The 18,653-nt window shown below is 46.3% G+C and overlaps 1 protein-coding gene across 1 annotated transcript; it reads right to left on the bottom strand.

The window, feature by feature from the left end:
- Positions 1-17,324: 17,324 nt before the first annotated feature.
- Positions 17,325-18,647, bottom strand: LOC107971765 (putative upstream-binding factor 1-like protein 6). Its single transcript, XM_016945683.4, has one exon. It carries the CDS (start codon positions 18,618-18,620, stop codon positions 17,430-17,432), a length of 1,191 nt encoding a protein of 396 aa, XP_016801172.2. The 5' UTR covers positions 18,621-18,647; the 3' UTR covers positions 17,325-17,429.
- Positions 18,648-18,653: the final 6 nt, after the last annotated feature.

Below are 18,653 nucleotides of genomic sequence, written 5' to 3'. Positions count from 1 at the left end.
GAATTCAGTCTTCTTGGCCCTGCTGCTGCCCCACTTGACAGAAGAGAGATGGACCGGGAGGTGAGAGGCACTGCCCGCCTAGCCACCCACCACCCGTCGCTTCTGCCTTTTGAAATCACTTTCATGGGCAGAGGCAGGGATGCTGATCACACCATGTGGGAGGGACTTGGAGGGTGGGGCGGTGACTCACAGGACAGTGGGGGATAGGAAGCAGCTCCAGAGCCTCCCTGGTAGTGAAAGGGAAGGGCACTAGTGACTCAGGGACAGCTGGGGAGGAGTGCATGGGGAGGGAGCTCATTCCCCCCAGCTCTGTGCCTTGCATGCCTGGGGGGTGACCTCCTGTGGTGGGCCCCGATCTTGCCCCTGTGGGGCAGTCTTTGCCCTCAGCTTGCTTCCCAGCAGTAGCCAGGCACCCAGTAGCTGCATGGTGAGTGAATTCCAATCTTGCCCGCTGCCGCCCAGCTGTGCAGAACTTCGGCAGGCTGAGTGCTCCTCTGCCTTCACATCTAGGCCTGTAGATGGAAGCAGGGCCCGACTCATAGAGCCAATTGCCCATCCTGCAGCTGTGAATGTTGCAGCTTCCAGCAGGTTCTTGCTGCAGACTTACTGAGAGGACAGAGCGCTGTGGCAGGCCACCCCAGCCTGCTGGGCACCCCCTCCAAGATGGCCCCAACAAATAGTAAATAAATGCCCCACTCCCAGGCCCGCTTGCTTCCGGTGCTCCTTTCACCTCTGCCCTGCACTGAGCCCCCTGATTATGGCTCCCTGATTCGTTCTCAGCAACACCCGGTGTCCCCAGAACGCTACACACTGGGCCCTGGTGGGGCACAAGGGAAACAGCACATCTCAGACTGGGGGTTTTCAAACCCAAAGAAAGTCTCCCACCTAGACAGAGACAGAAGAGAGGCAGGCTCACATGGTTGAACTGTGTCCCCTGTGCCCATAACACTCAGCCCATTCCCCACCACCTCCTCCCAGGCCACCTTCCCTGACATCGAGCCCATCCATCACCAAAGTCTCCCCAGAGCCCAACTACTGTCATCCCAAGCCCTGCCACAGTCAGGCCACTGCCCCCTTCACTTTCTATCCAGGAGACCCAGCCAGCCAGTCAGCTCTGTCCTGAGATGGAAATGCGGTCACAGGGAGGAGAGCAGGGGGAGAGCAGGGGCCCAGGCTTCTTCCCCTCCTCATCACCCATCCATCCATTGGTTCATCTGTCTGTCCGTCTATCCACCTATCTACCCATCCATCCATCCATTCATCTGTCCATCCATCTATCTATCTACCATCCATCCATTCATCCATTCAGTCATCTGTCTGTCCATCTATCCACCAATCCATCCATTCTTCTGTCTATCCATCCATGCATCCAACCACCCATTTACTCATTCCTCCATCCATTCATTCATCTGTCCATCCATCTATCCATCTACCATCCATTCATTCATCCATCCATCCATTCATCTGTCTACCCATCTATGCATCCACCCACCTATCTGTCCATTCTTCCATCCATTCATTCATCTATCCATCTACCATCCATCCATCCATTCATTCATCTGTCTGTCCATCTATCCATCCATCCAAACATCTATCCATCCATCCTTCCACCCATCTATCCATCCATCCATCCACCCATCTATCCATCCATCCACCCATCTATCCATCCATCCATCCACCCATCTATCCATCCATCCATCCACCCATCTATCCATCCATCCATCCACCCATCTATCCATCCATTCATCCATCCATCCATTCATCCATTCATCTGTTCATCCATCCACACATCCATCCATCTAATCTCAGAATGCTTAATGATGTCACGCCGTGCACATGGGTCTCCTGGAACATCAGCTCTAAAGGGGGAAGGATTACTTCTAGGTTTGTTCCCTGTGGTAACCTAGTGCCTAGAAGTTGGCAGAAAGTCAGTGTTGAATACATATTTGTTGAATGTCAAATGACTGAATGAATGAATAGATTCTTCACCTGGAGAAGGGGAGTAGAGCTCACCAGCTCTCATCTTCAACTCTGGATGATCCAGTCCAAATCCCAGGCCATCCAGAGGTACAGCCCCAAGTCCATGAAAGGGCATGACTTGTCCAAAGCCACCTGGCAAGGAAAGAGCAGGGCCAGTTGTCCGGCCTGGGTATTCTTCACCCAAATTAGTGTTTCCCCCACTAACTACTAAGAGCCTCCTGTGCCGGCAGTCCCTGGGAGCAGCAGCAGAAGCCTAGAGCCCAGGAGCAGAGCCAGTGGCCAGAGTAGAAGCCAAGACTAGGAGCCTCTGAAGAGCAGGAACCTTCCTGAGTGGGGTTTGCATATTCCCAGCAGGAGGAAGAGTGTTTGCTGGGTGGCAAAGCTGTCCCAGCTGCCCAGAGGAGCAGCAAGTGCTCTGTTGGCCTTGCAATCCCTGCCCCATGGCAGGATGAACAGGCTCTGGCCTGGAATGCACCAACTGGGCAGCCCTCCAAGCCCAGCCACCGCCCCTAGGCTTTCATGCCCCTCCACCTCTAGCTCTGGGGGCCCCAGGAGTCAATGCCCACTTCAGCTCCAGCCAACATGGCCTGGGATCTGGTCTGATCTAGGCTCTGACCTCAGCTCTGCCCCTAGCTGGCTGCGTGGCCTTGGAAAGCTCACTTCTCCTCTCTGCCTCAGGCAAGCCCTGCTCCTCAGCCTCACTCAGGACTGCGGAAAAGTGCATGTTCTTGGGCCTGTCACTAGAGATTCTGCTTCAGCATGTCTGCAGAGAACTCAGAAATAAGCAGTTTACAAATGCTGCCACTCAAGCATTTAAGGAGACAGGCTGAATGAGGGCAGAGAGCCCCATGGCTGAACCACCCCATGGCATCTGGCTCTGGGCAGGCCACCTGAACACTGCCCAGCCTCGGTCCTCTTACCTGCTCAATGAGGATGCCCAGGGAATCCTGTGGGTGTTGGCAGGTCCTGTGGGAGATGGTGTGGTGACAGCACTTGGCCATACCTTACAGGACTCCGAAGGGTAAGGGGCTCAGGTCTATTGGGATCCATTTCGGCTGTGAGTAACAGCAGCTGAATACCATGGAAGTTGATTTCTCTCTCCTATCTGTCTGTGGGAAGCTCAGAGCACTTACTGGCAAGGGAAGGGGTCTCAGAGGTGGAGGGAGCCCCCACCGCACAGCCCCAGCCTCCCAGGCAGCATAGGGTGGGGGCAGGCGCATGCAGAAGTCCTGCTTTCTTCCCTCTGCTTGCACTTTTCAGCCATGTGTGGAGCCTCACGGGGCCTCAGCTGCCTCGTTGGTGAAGTGGGTGTAGTGATAGTGTCCACTCTAGGAGGTGGTCACTTTGAGGATTCGATGAGGTCATCTGTGCAGCCCACCTGCTCAGGGCCTGCGCGTGGCACTCCACAGAGCACAAGGCCAGCTCTACTCCTCCAGGCTGCTGCAAAGTGCTGCCAGTGCAGGGGCCTCTCCCTGAGGACTCAGGAAAGGCCAGAATCCATGAGGCTGTTGCTCTGGCCCTGCTGCCTGCATCGCTGATCCATCCTCAGCCTGAACCTCAGGGGCTGCAGCTCAGACACAGCTCTGCTGCTGCTTCCTAGGAACAGAGTGAGGACTCAAAGGGAGGTGCTGGGAGCAACCAAGGACATCAGTGCCTCCTTCTCAACCAGACACCCTGGGCTCTGAGCCCCAATGGTTCTCCCTCCCACTGTGGCCTAAGTGTCTTCACATTCAAGGCTCTGGCAGTCATGAGGATTACATCTCAACATGAGATTTGGAGGGACCATCCAAACTATATCACATGGTAAGACATGATGTATGTTTATACACTTTATTGCACAATTTGTTTACTGACAACCAAAAGCACCCTCACAAATACAAAGGCTCAACCCTATCTGGGGAGTCTTTTCAGCCTCATTTTCCACCACTGCTCTTTGATGCCTCTCTGGGTGAACCGTGTGTTGCTTTCTCTTTGCTTTGGCTGCTAACTGCAAGGCCCCTCTAGTCTCCTCAAATTGGTGAACTCCTAGTCATCCTTCAAAGCCCAACTCAAATTCCCCCACCTCTGCAAAGGTTTCTGAGCTCCCCTAGGCAGAACTCAAAGCCCTGTCTTGCTGCCTTCAAATGTCTTCACTGTGGAATTTCCCACATCATTCTCCAGCCACTTGTCTGCTGGCCACTCTGCTGCACTGTGAGCTCTTGGGTGCTGCAGCCCTTTCTCTGTGATCTGTTATCCCCTAGCATTGCACCTGGTATGCTGCAGGTGCTGGTCAATGCTGCATATTGCATTACTGAAAACACTGCTTCCTCCAGGCCTCCTGTAACCCTTGGCTCTCCTGATGTTCTTGCCCAGCTGGGCAGGAAGGTGGTGCATCTCTCATGTCCCAGGGGAAACAAGCTCTCAGCGAGTGCACAGTATGGGAATAGGCTCCTGCTGCACCACACTGTCCCTGCTCTCTTCAACCCAGGTGGGATCCCTGGCCCAGACAGGAAAAAGGACACCCAAGGTCACCAGGCTGCTTGGAGCAGAGTGGGGCCTCCAGAATTGGGTAGGAAACACTGGGTGTGTTTCAGAGCTGGCATGACAGCTGTCCAAATTGACACAACAGTGCAGGAGGCAGGAGCTGCGGGAGTGGAGGGAGCTGTCAGGTGCTGAACAATGTCACCTGCCAGCCACTGAGGAGCAGAGGGGATGGGGGAATGGGGGGAGAGGGAGGGGAGCTTGGCACTGGGAATGGGCCTGGGACGCCTCCCCCAAAAACCCTCCCCCCACAAGCTCATTTTCCTCAGCCTCAGGAACCAGAGGGGCCATGGGTGAGGGGGAAGGAGCAAGAGAGCTGAGTCAGAGCTCACCCTGGGCAAAGGTGTGGACTGCTGGCTCAGGGTCGACCAGGGCTCCTTTGGAAAGCAAACAACGACCGGGGATTAGAGGACTTTGGAGACTAGGATGGTGCTTTGTCTGTCTCGGGGGCCGGGAGCGGTGCCAGGAGCATCATGGATTGCTGGGGAGCTGGGCCAGGCTCCTGGGCTCCCACCCTGCTCCTCTGAGAGCGGACAGCAGGATTGAGTAAGCGCTGTGCCCTCTGAACTTTTCTGGAGCCCCATGGAGCTGGGATCCAGGTGCTGAGCTGCCCTGGCCACAGCACACAGATGCTGAGAAGTCAGTGAGGCCTTTTAGGAAGGCAAGCTGCAGGCAGGGGCTTGCCTTCCTAAGACCTGAGCTCCCAGGCCGGGTGTGCAGGGGAAAAAAGGCAACAGGCTGCAGCCAGGAGTTGCTTTGTTTTTCTTTATTATTGCAGTTTAGAGATTTTTTTTTAATTTTACAAGAACATCTCTTTTTGTTAGAAAAAAAACCCTGAAGTATTACAGGCAGCATTAATATGTCTCTTAACCACCTAACCCACAAAACAAATTTCTGTTTCTAGAGGTAACCACTTCAGCTACTACCATTTAATAAAAATAATACATGTCACCCTCCAAAAAAATACACTTCAAGCCATACCTAATGTCTAAGATAAAATGTTTCCCTTTCCCTAATAATCATGAACAATTTCTCGGGTACTCCTCTGGATCTTTTAAAACTCATATTCATATTCAGGCACCAGATATTTGTTGTTTTCTCATAAAGAAGAATCGATACTTAATGATAGGAATAATAGGTCATGCTCTGCATCCCCCCCACCTCCTGGGTTCCTGTGACGCCTCGGCTTCTCCTTGCACACCCAGAGAGACCCAGCCAGGGCCCCGCACTTTCTTCACCCTTTTCCCTGGGGGTGGACGCCCGTGGTCTTTCCTGTTATTTCCCAGGCAGCACAGGAGAAGCGCGCATACCCTCAGTCCTGGGTGCATGTAGGGTGTCTGCCCCCGAGGTCGCCACTCAGCGGGTCCTGGGCAGCTTCTGCAGGGACTTGGCCTCTGCTTCCTCCACTGCAGCTGGGGGGTTGGACTGGATCTAGTCCATTGGAACCTCCCCAAGGATGGGCAGGGGGCACACCCCTCCCACTGTGCCTGTCCTCGCAGATGACCCGGACCCGGAATGTGGGAGGACCAGGGGTTTGCTCTGGGCCAAACACCCCTGGACACCCCCGCTCCTCTGCCCCCACCCCCTCTTTACTTCTTCTTTCCCTCCCAATACCACAAGTCCCCACGCCATGGCAGAGACAGGAGCCTGTGTGGCCAGCAAGCCCAGCGAAGGGGGCTCAGGTGTCATCTCCACCCCCAGCAGAGGAGGGAGAACACCCCCAGCCAGCTTTGCAGCTCCCCCATTTCTCCCTCTCCCGCTGCTGCTACTGGTTCAAAAGATAAAATAAAAACCCTCTGCATCAACAAATAAAATAAAATCACAATAAAAAATTTATATTCCTGGGATGTAGGTCTTTCCAAACAGGAGCAGCTGCTGCCAGAGCTGAGTCTGGCAGAAGCAGGGCCGGGCTTTTTTTCTTACTAGGAGTTTCTTTTTTGTTCTTTTTTTCCCAAGGAGGCACGTCCAGTTAAAATACATTCCTGGAATGGGAGCTCCATGCGCTTTCCTGGTCATCAAAGCTGCCGTTTGTTAGCATGTTCTTTGCCTGTTATCTTGTTTGTCTGTGAGGATTGCTGGAGTTTCTTTTTTGAGATAGAGTTTTAGGCTGTTGCCCAGGCCAGAGTGCAGTGGCGCGATCTCACCTCACTGCAACCTCCACCTCCAAGGTTCAGGCAATTCTGCTGACTCAGCCTCCCAAGCAGCTGGGATTACAGGTGCCTGCCACCACACCCAGCTAATTTTTTGTTTTTAGTAGAGATGGGGTTGGGTTGCTGGAGTTCCTGAGTGACAGGATGTTGCAGCAGAGGTGGTGAGTGGCGGGGAGGGGGGTATCCACAAAGTCAGGGGAGCTGCCTAGCAACTGGAAGCCAAAGGGGTCAACCCGCCAGCCCCGCTGGAGACAGCTGTCTGCAGCTCAGACCTCGTTGAATACGGCAGCCACTCATTCGGCTAAACGTGGGGATGCATTAAAGACATTTGCAGACATCCTTTCTTCTATTGCACCTTTTCTCAGGAAACTTTTAGAAGCATTCCGTCAAAACTACAGACTAGAACATGAGTCACCCCCTGCACGATGCCCAGTCCTGTCACTGGGCAGTTTCCTGAAAGCTGCTACCGTCCCCCATCTGAGTTCCAGATGCAGTGCCAAGCCTGGGCTGGGGGCACAGGGAGGAGCTGGCCCAGTGAACGGAGCACAAACCAAGACAGCCCAGTGAGGGGTCCCCAGCGAGAGACAGAGCAAAGGGGTGCATTCAACATTCGGGTTCCCAAGACCCCTACAACACAGGCTGTACCCAGTGTTGGCATGTGGTAAGGGGCCTGTTGTGCAGGTTGGCCACTGCTCAACTGAAAAAAAAGTGGCAGCTGCCAGAGGCTGGCCTTGAACCAGGGAAGCTACCCACTCTTTAGCCAGCACTCTGCACTCTATTATGTGGCCATTACGGAATGAGAGTGGAGCCCGGATATTGCCCCAGACCTCGACCCTGAGAGTTCAGTGCCACTGGCTGCCCAGAGCCCCTCTCTGTCTGTCTCTCCTTGGCCTGTAGGAGAGTGTGGCCACAGGTAGTATCCAAAGCCTTTCCTTAGGGCCTTCTCCTGACCTATGCTGCTTCCCGGGCTCAGGGGACATCTCCCGGAGTTCCAACCACACGACTGAAGATCCAGCGAGCCTCATGGAAGGGGTTGTGTGTTGTCTTTCCCACATCCCTTTCTTCTCTCTGTCCCTCTGCCCCTCTGCCCCTTCCCGTGCCTGGGAGAGCTCCAGAGTCACCTTCCTCCATCACAGAGCAATTGAGCTCCAGGCCTACAACCCTAAGATGGGCAAACCCAGCCCATCTTTGGCTCAGCCAAATCCTCCAGCTCCCAGCCACCCACCCACTTGCAAACACACATACATCTTCACCCCACAGGTGACCTGTGCCATACCCCTAGGGGTGTTCAAACTCAGGGGAAGGGGTGGTGCTCCCTCAGGGAACAGCGCCATGACTCTACGACAGTCAGTACTGGCAGCTGTCAGAGCTGTCATTCCCTGAGTGCAACTCTTAATGAGGGCCTATTAAGTCACCTCTTATGACTGCATAATTGTTGCCACAAGGAGGCTTTGTTCTCTTTATTTTGGAAATGAAACAGTTTTATATCCCTAAAGCAAGAGAGATGGACACCAGCTCGGGGCTCGCACTGGAGAACACAGGACGGCAGGGCAGGGGCTCCATTGGGTTGGGGCTCTGGTGTCCCCAGGCTACTGCAGACACAGCCCTGAGCCCAGGGAGCAGCAGCTGTTGTTTCTGCAGCAGAGCGGAGCGGCCAGGTCAGCTCCAGCCCTCCTGTGAGCTGTGGGAAGTTGCCACAGGCCCACCGGCCCTCCTCACTTCTCCTGTAGCTCCCAGCAACTGTCATCATGAACCATCTGCACCCTCACCACCCCTTAGGGGCTGGGCAGTGCTGGGGCTATTATTCTCCTTGACCTTGAGAAAACAGAGGATGCCAGGTGGCCTGGCCAGGGTCCCTCGGATGTAAGAGGAGGATTAACAGGAAGAAGTTGAGCATGTCCTATGTCCCAGGCATATGTGGTCTAAGTCTTCACATACACGACCTCACCTGCTCACTACCACAGGCTGCAGAGGAGGAGCTGAGCTCCCATGTTAAGGTGAGGCTGGGAGGCATTAGGTGAAGTGTCCAGTTCACCAGATTCTATGTGACCAGCTGGGCTTTCAGTCCAGACATTTCTACCTCTCCAGCTTCCCATCCTCAAGAATGTGGCTGGGCCAGACCCAGACTCTGAGGACATTCAGGGACACTGTGCCTCGCCAGCCCTCTGAAGTGCTCAGAACGCGTGTCCCGACCCCACTGCATGCCAGGAACCGTGCATTGGGAAGTGGGTGGACAGGAGAGACAAGACATGCTCCTTCCCCCAGAGGAGGCTGCAGGCAGCAAGGGAAACCCTTAGGTAAGCTCGGAACAGCCGTCCACCACTGGGACCATGAGCTGCATCCTGCCTTGGGGGGCCGCTTTGGTGGGAGTGTGCTGGGCAGAGAAGAAGGGAAGGACATCCAGGCAGAGGGGGCACCTGGGCAAAGGCTCGAAGGTGCAGAGGTGAGAGGCATTTGGGAGCTGGTGAAGGCATTGGGGGTGGCCTCCAATTGAATAATATGCATTTAAGTTTCCTTCTTGTCTTTTCATGGCTTAAAAGCTCATTTCTTTTTAGTGCTGAATAATATTCCATTGTCTGGATGTACCACAGTTTGTCCACTCACTTACTGAAAGACATCTTGATAGCTTACAAGTTTTGGAAATTCGGAATAAAGCTGCTAAAAACATCCATGTGCAGTTCTTTGTGTGGATGTACATTTTCAACCCATTTGGATAAACAGAATGGACTTGCAGTTGCTGGATTACATGGTAAGAGCATACTTAGTTTTCCAGTTTCTTCTAAAGTGTCTGCACCACTTTGCATTCCCACCAACAGTGAATGAGAGTTCCTGTTGCTCCACATCATCACCAGCATTTGGGGTTGTAAGGGTTTGGATCTGGGCCATTTTGATAGGTGTGTAGTGCTATCTCATTGTTTTAACTTGCAGTTCCCTAATAGCATATGATGTTGAGCATCTTTTCATATGCTTCTTTGCCATTTGTATGTCTTCATTGGTGAGTTGTCTATTCTGGTCTTTTGCCCATTTTTAATTGGGTTATTCATTTGCTTATTGTTGAGTTTAAAGAGTTCTTTATACATTTTAGATAACAGTCCTTAAAAGAATTCATTGTTGGCTGGACATGGTGGCTTACCCCTGTAATTTCAGCACTTTGGGAGGCCGAGGCGGGCAGATCACCTGAGGTCAGGAGTTCGAGAACAGCCTGGCCAACATGGCAAAACCCTGTCTCTACTAAAAATACAAAAGAAATAAAAAATGAGCCGGGTGTTGTGGCACATACCTGTAGTCCCAACTATTCGGGAGGCTGAGGCAGGAGAATCCCTTAAACCTGGGAGGCAGAGGTTGCAGTGAGCTGAGATTGTGCCACTGCACTCCATCCTGGGCTACAGAGAGAGACTCCATCTCAATTTTTAAAAAATGTATTGTTTAGTGCATGTATTTATTTCCTTTTAAAAAGGTTTATTGACACTTAATGTCTTCTTATTCTCTTGGCAGTGTGTTCCACAGAGCAGAAGTCTTTAACTTTAATGAAGTCCAGCTTATCAAATATTTTCATTCATGAATTGCACCGTTGATGATGTATTTTAAAAGTCATCACTGTACCCATGATAATCTAGATTTTCTCCTATGTTTTCTTGTAGAACTTTTATAGTTTTGCATTTTGCATTTAGGTTTTTAATCCATTTTGAGTTAATTTCTATGACGGGTATATGGTGTGTGTCTAGATTCTTCTTCTTCTTCTTCTTCTTCTTTTTTTTCTGTGTGTGTGTCTATGTCTATTTGTTCCAGCACCTTTTGTTGAAAAGATTGATTTTGCTCTACAGTTTTGCCTTTGATCCTTTCACAAAGATGAGCTGACTGTATTTTATGGGGATCTATTTCTAGGCTCTCTGTTCCATTTATCTACTTGTCTATTCTTTCACCAATCCACACTGTCATGATTATGATCGTTTTATAGCAAGTCTTGAAGCCAGGTAGCATCAGCCCTCCAACTTTGTTCTTCTCCTTCAATATGGTGTTGACTGTTGTGGCTCTTCTGCCTCTTTGAATAAACTTTAAAGTTAGTTTGTCAATATCCAAAAAATACCTTGCTAAGATTTTGATTGGGATTATATTTGATGCATAGATGAAATTGGAAGAACTGACATCTTGACAATATGAGTCTTCCTGTGCATGAACAAGGAGTATCTCTCCATTACTGAGTTCCTCTTAGATTTCTTTCACCAGAATTTTGTAGTTTTCCTTGTATAGATCTTATACGTATTTTGTTAGGTTTATACCTAAATATTTCAATTTAGGGGGTGTTAATGTAAATGGCGTTGTGATTTTTTTCTGATATATTCTTATTAAAAGTTTTTCTGGGTACATAATATATATATCATATATGTATCTCATATTTTATATATATATATATATGAGGTACATGAGATGCTTTGATACAGGCATGCAATGAAATAATCACATCATGGAGAATGGGATATCCATCCCCTCAGGCATATCCCTTTGTATTACAAACAATCCAATTACACTCTTTTAGTTATTTTTAAATGTACAAGCAAGTTTTTATTAACTATATTCATCCTGTTGTGTTATCAAATACTAGGTCCTATTCCTTCTTTCTAACTATTTTTTGTACCCATTAACCATCCCCACCTCACCCCCACTATCCTTCCCAGCCTCTGGTAACCATTCCTCTACTCTCTGTCGCCATGAGTTCAATTGCTTTAATTTGTTTAGCTCACATATATAAGTGAGAACATGCTATGCTTGTCTTTCTATGCCTGGCTTATCTCACTTAACATAATGATCTCCAGTTCCAGCCATGTTGTTGCAAATGATAGAATCTCATTCTATTTTACAGCTGAATAGTACTCCATTGTGTGTATGTACCACATTTTCTTTATCCATTCATCTGTTGGTGGACACTTAGGTTGCTTCCAAATCTTAGCTCTTATGAACAGTGCCACAACAAACACGGTAGTGCATATATCTCTTTGATATACTGATTTCCTCTCTTTTGTGTATACACCTGTGAATGAGATTGCTGGATTATGAGGTAGCTGTATTTTTAGTTTTCTGAGGAACCTTCAAACTGTTCTCCATAGTGGCTGTACTAATTTGCATTCCCACCAAAAGTGTACAAAGTTTCCCTTTTCTCCACACCCTCACCAGCATTTGTTATTGCCTGTCTTTTGGATATAAGCCACTTTAACTGCAGTGAGAGAATATCTCATTGTAGTTTTAATTCATATTTCTCTGATGATCAATGACGTTGAGCACCTTTTTATATGCCTGTTTGCCATTTGTATGTCTTCTTCAGAGAAATGTCCATTCAAATCTTTTGCCCAGTTTTTGATAGGATTATTATATTTTTTTCCTTATAGAGTTGTTTAGCTACTCATATATTCTGGTTATTAATTTCTTGTCAGATGGGTAGTTTGCAAATATTTTCCACCATTTGGTGGGCTGTCTCTTCAGTTTGTTGATTGTTTCCTCTGCTATGTAGAAACTTTTTAACTTGATGTGCTACCATTAGTCCAATTTTGCTTTGGCTGCCTCTGTTTGTGGGGTATTGCTAAATAAATTTTTGGGCCAAGCGTAGTGGCTCACGCCTATAATCCCAGTCCTTTGTGACACTTAGGGGGGTGGATTGCTTGAGGCCAGGAGTTCAAGACTAGTCTGGCCAACATGGTGAAACCTTGCCTCTACTAAAAATACAAAAATTAATGGGGCGTGGTGGCACACACCTGTTATACCAGCTATTCGGGAGGCTGAGATGCGAGAAAGGCTTGAACCCAGGAGGTGGAGGTTGCAGTGGGCAGACATATGCCACTGCACTCCAGCCTGGGTGATAGGTCAAGACTCTGTCAGAAAGAAAGAAGGAAAGAAGGAAAGAAGGAAGGAAGGAAGGAAGGAAGGAATTTTTGCCCAGACTAATGTACTGGAGATTTTCCCCAATGATTCCTTGTAGTAATTTCATAAGTCTTTAAACACTTTTGATTTGATTTTACATATGGCAAGATACAGAAGTCTAGGATTTAGTTTCATTCTTCTGCATATGGAAATCTCGTTTTCTCAGCACCATATATTGAAGAGACTATCTTTTCCCCAGTGTGTGTTCTTGGCACCTTTGTTGAAAATGAGTTCACTGTAGGTGTGTGGATTTGTTTCTAGGTTCTCTATTCTGTTCCATTGGGTCTATGTGTCCATCATTATGCCAGTACCATGCTGCTTTAGTTACTATAGCTCTGCAGTATAATTTGAAGTCAAGTAATGTGATTCCTCCAGTTTTGTTCTTTTGACTTAGCATAGCTTTGGCTATACTGGGTCTTTTGGGGTTCCATATAAATTTTAGGATTTTTTTTTCTATTTATGTGAACAATGTCATTGGTATTTTGATAGGGATTGCATTGAATCTATAGGTTGCTTTGAATATTATGGACATTTTAACAATACTGATTCTTCCGATCCATGATCCTGGAATGTCATTCCATTATTGGATGTCCTCTTCAATTTATTTCATCAGTGTTTTATAGTTTTCGTTATTGAGGTCTTTCACTTATTTGGCTAATTCCTGGGTATTTTATGTGTGGCTATTGTAAATGGGATTACTCTTTTAATTCCTTTTTCAAATTGTTCACTGTTGGCATATAGAAATACTACTGATTTTTCTATGTTGATTTTGTATCCTGCAACTTTACTGAATTTGTTTATCATTTCTAATAGTTTTTTTGTGGAATCTAGGTTTTTTTTCAAATGCAAGATCATATCATCTGCAGACAAGGATAATTTGACATCTTCCTTTCCAATTTGGATGCCCTGTATTTATTTCTCTTGTCTGATTACTCTAGCTAGGACTTCCAGTCCTATGTTGAATCAACAGTGGTAAAAGTGGATGTCTGTGTTGTGTTCCAGATCTTTGAGGGAAGGCTTTCAGTTTCTTCACATTTGGTATGATACTAGCTGAATGGTATTGTGTGTTAATTTCAAGTTCCACTTGTTCTTTGTAGGTATCTAGGAACGTGACTGGCTTTTGTATATTAACCTTGTATCCTGCAACCTTGGTATAATTATTGACTTTCTAATTTTTAAATTTCTTTTTTTTTTTTTTTTTTTTTTTTGAGACAGAGCCTTGCCCTGTAACCTAGGCCAGAGTGCAGTTGTGTGATCTAGGCTCACTGCAAACTCCACCTCCCAGATTCATGCGATTCTCTCACCTCAGCCTCCCAAGTAGCTGGGATTACAGGCATGCACCACCATGCCCAGCTAATTTTTGTATTTTTGATAGAGACAGGGTTTTGTCATGTTGCCCAGGCTGGTCTCTGAACTCCTGGGCTCAAGTGATCCACCCACCTTGGCCTCCCAAAGTGCTAGGATTACAGGTGTGAACCAGTATGCCCAGCCTAGAATTTTTTTGCTTATTCTTTTCAGATTTTCTATATAGACAAACATGCCATCTGCAAACAGAGAGTATATTTTTTCCTCCTTTCCAATCTGTATACCTTTTATTTCCCTTGCTTGTGTTATCACATTAGCTAAGACTCTGGCACAATGGTGAAAAAAGAGTGGTGAGAGGAGACATCCTTGCTTTGTTCCTGATCTTAGCAGGAAAGCTGTTTCTCACCATTAAGTATAATGTTAGCTATAGGTTTTTTGCTGATGTTCTTTATCAAGTTGAGGAAGTTCCCCTCTAGTACTAGTTTACTGAGAGTTTTTTATCATGGTTGTTGTATTTCGTCAAATGTGATTTCTGCATCTATTGATATAATCGTGATTTTTCTTCTTTAGCCTGTTGGTGTGATAATTTACATATCTATATAAGTTTTGAATATTAAACCAGCTTTGCATACCTGGGATAAATCCCTCTTTGTCTTGGTGTATAATCCTTTGTTTACATTGTTAGATTCTACTTGCTTTTATTTTGTTGAGGAATTTTGCATCTATGTTCATGAGAGATACTGGTCCCATAGTTTTATTTTCTTATAATGGCTTTGTGTGATTTTGGTATTAGGGTAATACTGGCCTCTTAGGATGAGTTAGGAAGTATTCTCTCTGCTTCTATTTTCTGGAAGAGACTGTAGAATATTGATAGAAATTTAGAATATTGATATATTTGTAGAATATTGATATAATTTCTTCAGACTCTCCCCTCCCCCCACCATCTTTAACTCTGAGTGTCATGAAGTCAAGAATTGTACCTTTCATCTGTGTGTCACACATAAGGAGGGCAAGACTTAAAAAAGAGTAGATGCTGAATAAATTTTAAAATTCTGTATTTAAAATCACAAGCAAAGTCCCAATTGCATTTGTACATCTCACCATCTAGCCTGAGCTATAGGCCTTACTACCACTTAGTGGCAAATGTGACTTACAGTATCTTCTAAATTGGAAGTAAAAAGAATCAGGTCTTTAATTTTGCAAACTTGATGTTAAGAAGCGAAACAAGGGGCATAATATGCAAATACATTTTCTAAATAAATTCAACCCATCAGCCATCTAGAATTCATGAAAACATGGTGAAAATGCCTAAATCCCCAGAATCTGTAAGAAAATGAAAGTGTGATAGTAAATTTTATGTGTCAGCTTGAATTGGTCTCTGTAAAGTAGGTTTCCCTCCCCAGTAGCTCCTGAATAGAACAAAGGGCAGATGACAGAGGAGTTTGACCCTTTTGTTCCTGCCTCACTTCTTAAGCTAGTACATCTCATCTTCTCTTCTCTTACCCTTGAACTGGGGTTTACACCATTGGCTTCCCTGGTCCCCAGGCCTTCAGACTCAGATTGAATGACACCTCTGGCTTTCCTAAGTGACCAGCTTGCAGATTGCAGATCATGGTATTTTTTGCCTCCATAATTTTGTCAGACAATTCTTCATAATAAAATTGGTCTTTCTGGGTGGGCGGATCACTTGAGGTCAGGAGTTCGAGACCAGCCTGGCCAACATGGCGAAGCCCTGTCTTTACTAAAAATACAAAAATTAGTCAGGCGTGGTGGCAGGTGCCTGTAATTCCAGCTACTTAGGAGGCTGAGGCAGGAGAATCGCTTCAATCTAGGAGGCGGTTGTTGCAGTGAGCCCAGATCACACCACTGCACTGCAGCCTGGGCGACAAGACACCCTATCTGTCTCTCTCTGTCTCCTCTCTGTATTATTCTATCTCTCTCTCTGTCATTCTGTTTCTCTCTCTATTTTGGTGCTACTGTTTCTCTGAAGGATGATGACTAATACACTAAGGAAAAATTACATAAATATATGATAAATTTAACAAAATAAATTTGTTAAAAATCGATATACATTATAAAGTTAACCAAATAATAATAACAGTAAATAGCAATTTTCTTTTTTTTTGTAATTTATTTCAAATGTACACATCAGCATAATTTTCATGATTTTAAATTCTGTAAGCATTAGATTGAAAGTCAGAAGCAAGCCAAGAACATATTACTTTATTATTGCTTAACATTCTCCTGGATATTTTAATCTGATACATTTAGAGGTATAAAATGGTAAATATTTTCATTATTCTCTGAAACTTATTTACCTAGAAAAAACTTATAAATAAAAATTTACTAAGATATCTAGGGACAAAATAAACACATGATAGTCAATGGTTTTCATATAAAAAGTATACATCTACTTCTGTGATGCTTATGTTCATGAGAACAAAATATGAAAATAGCCAGAAATGTTTAAGAGAATAAAGGTATACTGAGAAGGCACTAACCTTAGGTTGATTTTCAAACATATTAGTAAACCAAAAAAAATTAAAACAATGTTATATTGGTGCATGAATTCATAGAGCAGATAGTGAAACAGAATAGTGTATTTATCTATATTTGTCTTTCTGTGCATCTTTCTCTCAATCCTGAGTGCTTAAGGTGAGATTCACTTGCACCTGAATCAGCAGAAAATATTTGGAGCTTCAAGAATAAATGCAGATGGCACTTAGAGATGCTGTACCCAATGTCATAAGGGATTCTGTGGAGGAGCTCATTCCAATGAAATAGGTAAGTTTTTATTTTGTATTTTCATTTTTTTGGAAATGAGAAAGAAAAGTCTCAATGAAAGCTAAGAGTCAGACATATATACGTAAATATTGCTGCCTACTCCCAGGCATGCGAGTGACCAACTCCCTACTTCAGGGAGTGGAGGAGCGAGATATCAAGAGTACAACAATTTTCTTAAGACACCTACCCCACCTTTCATCAAATATCCCCAAGCCTAGACTAAGTGCAGGGGTCCTGAAAAACATTTCCACAGGGAAGGTCGGGGTCCCAGGCTCATGGGTGTCTTCTTACTGCCTTTAGCAGAACAAAAATGAGTAAAGCAAAGCTTCTTGCTTCAGAAATATTCAGTCTAATACAGTGTGTATCCTACACCTAATCATCGCTTCATTCCAGAAGCTTTAATTGCACAAAATTCACTGGGAAAGGCATGATATTTGTCTGTTTTTTAAGGATAAGGTTGGTATTGGCTCAAACTTATATTTATTCTCCGCAAAGAGTCCCTCCCAGGTTTGTAATCCTGATGTAAGAGGGTGCTGCACCAAGTTGCTTCTTTCCAACCTGTCCTACTTTGTGTAGAGGAGGAGAGCGGGGAAGGAAGAAAAGAGAAAAAAAAGCAAAGAAGTAAAAAGAGGCAGAAGGAGAGTCCCTTTTCCTTGACACGGATGGCATGAATGGGCTTTTGCGGAGAAACTCTGCCTGACCCTGGAGTCTGAGTCAGGCAGAGTCTGAGTCAGGTGGAGTCCCAGTTAGAAGTCCTCTGAGGAAGCTGCACTAGAGTCACTGCCCTGAGACATCAACTTCCATGTCTTCCCCACCGCTGCAGTCTAAAGAGTTACTGCTTTCTTCCTCGTCGCCATCTTTCTTCCTGTTCTCTTCTGGTTCCATGGAGACATGACAGTTTACCCAAATAGTCTGTGATGCCTCTGTTCCTGCAGCCTGGAGCCCCTGCCCCTCCCCAAACCCTTCTTGCAGACCCTTTGCTGATGAGGACTGCGGATCTGTTTGTCTCAAGCTGGGGGCCGGGCCTCCCATCATCGCCATATTCTTACCCTTAGCATAGGTCGATTCTTTGTATGCAGCATAATCTTCAGGTGACAAAGTCTTGAGCCAGAGATCCAATTCCACTTTGTATTCCTTCTGCAGCAACTCAGCCTGGCTCTTGTAATGATCCTTCTGGCTCTGCGGGATGCGCTGCCAGCGTCTGCCAATCTCTACCATGCGCTCCCTCAGGGACAAATGTTGCAGCTCCTTACTTGACCAGGAATCTTGGTGAAACTTGTGGTATCCATTCATGGGGGGTTTCTGAGGCTCTCCATGAAATTTTACCTTCTTGAAAAATTGATCCGTTTTTGGAAGAGACGTCACTTCTTCAATATTTTTCTGAACCTTCTTTTGCACTTTGGTTTGAATCCTCTTGAAGATATCAGATTTCTTGCCCTTCTGGTCTAAATCAGGGTGCTCTTCCCTGAATCGAGCAAGTTTTTCCTCAAATTCTTGCTTTTCCTTCCGGAAATCCTGAATATGTTTCTGTTTCATCTGCTCTGGGAGCTCCTTATATTTCTTTGACAGGATTTTGGTCAGTTCCTGGCTTCTCATCCCAGGGTACATTTGGGAGTACTGGGGCCAATTCTCCTTGAAGAAGCGGATATAAGCAGTAAGGGGCCTCTTTGGAAAGTCTGGATGGTTCCTGCCTTTTTGGCTTTTGTTTGTATTTTTAACACATTTCTTATATTCCAGGACTAATTTTTTCAAAGTGCTGAATTTTCTCAAGCTGCAAGAAATCTCTAACCATTTGAGTCTGCACATTTCACCAGAAAAGTTTTTAAAAGCTACTTTTCCCCAGTCCATGTGTGACTGAGTTGAGCTGAACGTGCCGTTGTCATCAGATGGGAGATTATTCTCCATGCATTCCAGTAACCTCAAGATGTCTGCGTTGGACCAATGGCCTTGGCTTCTAGGCAAAGCCATTTTGATGTCTTTGGCTTACTTATAAGATCCCGG

This window comes from Pan troglodytes, chromosome 12, assembly GCF_028858775.2.
Source record: "Pan troglodytes isolate AG18354 chromosome 12, NHGRI_mPanTro3-v2.0_pri, whole genome shotgun sequence".
NCBI lineage: Eukaryota > Metazoa > Chordata > Mammalia > Primates > Hominidae > Pan > Pan troglodytes.
Note: the sequence above shows the minus strand (reverse complement) of the source record. Positions and strands in the feature narration are given on the sequence as shown.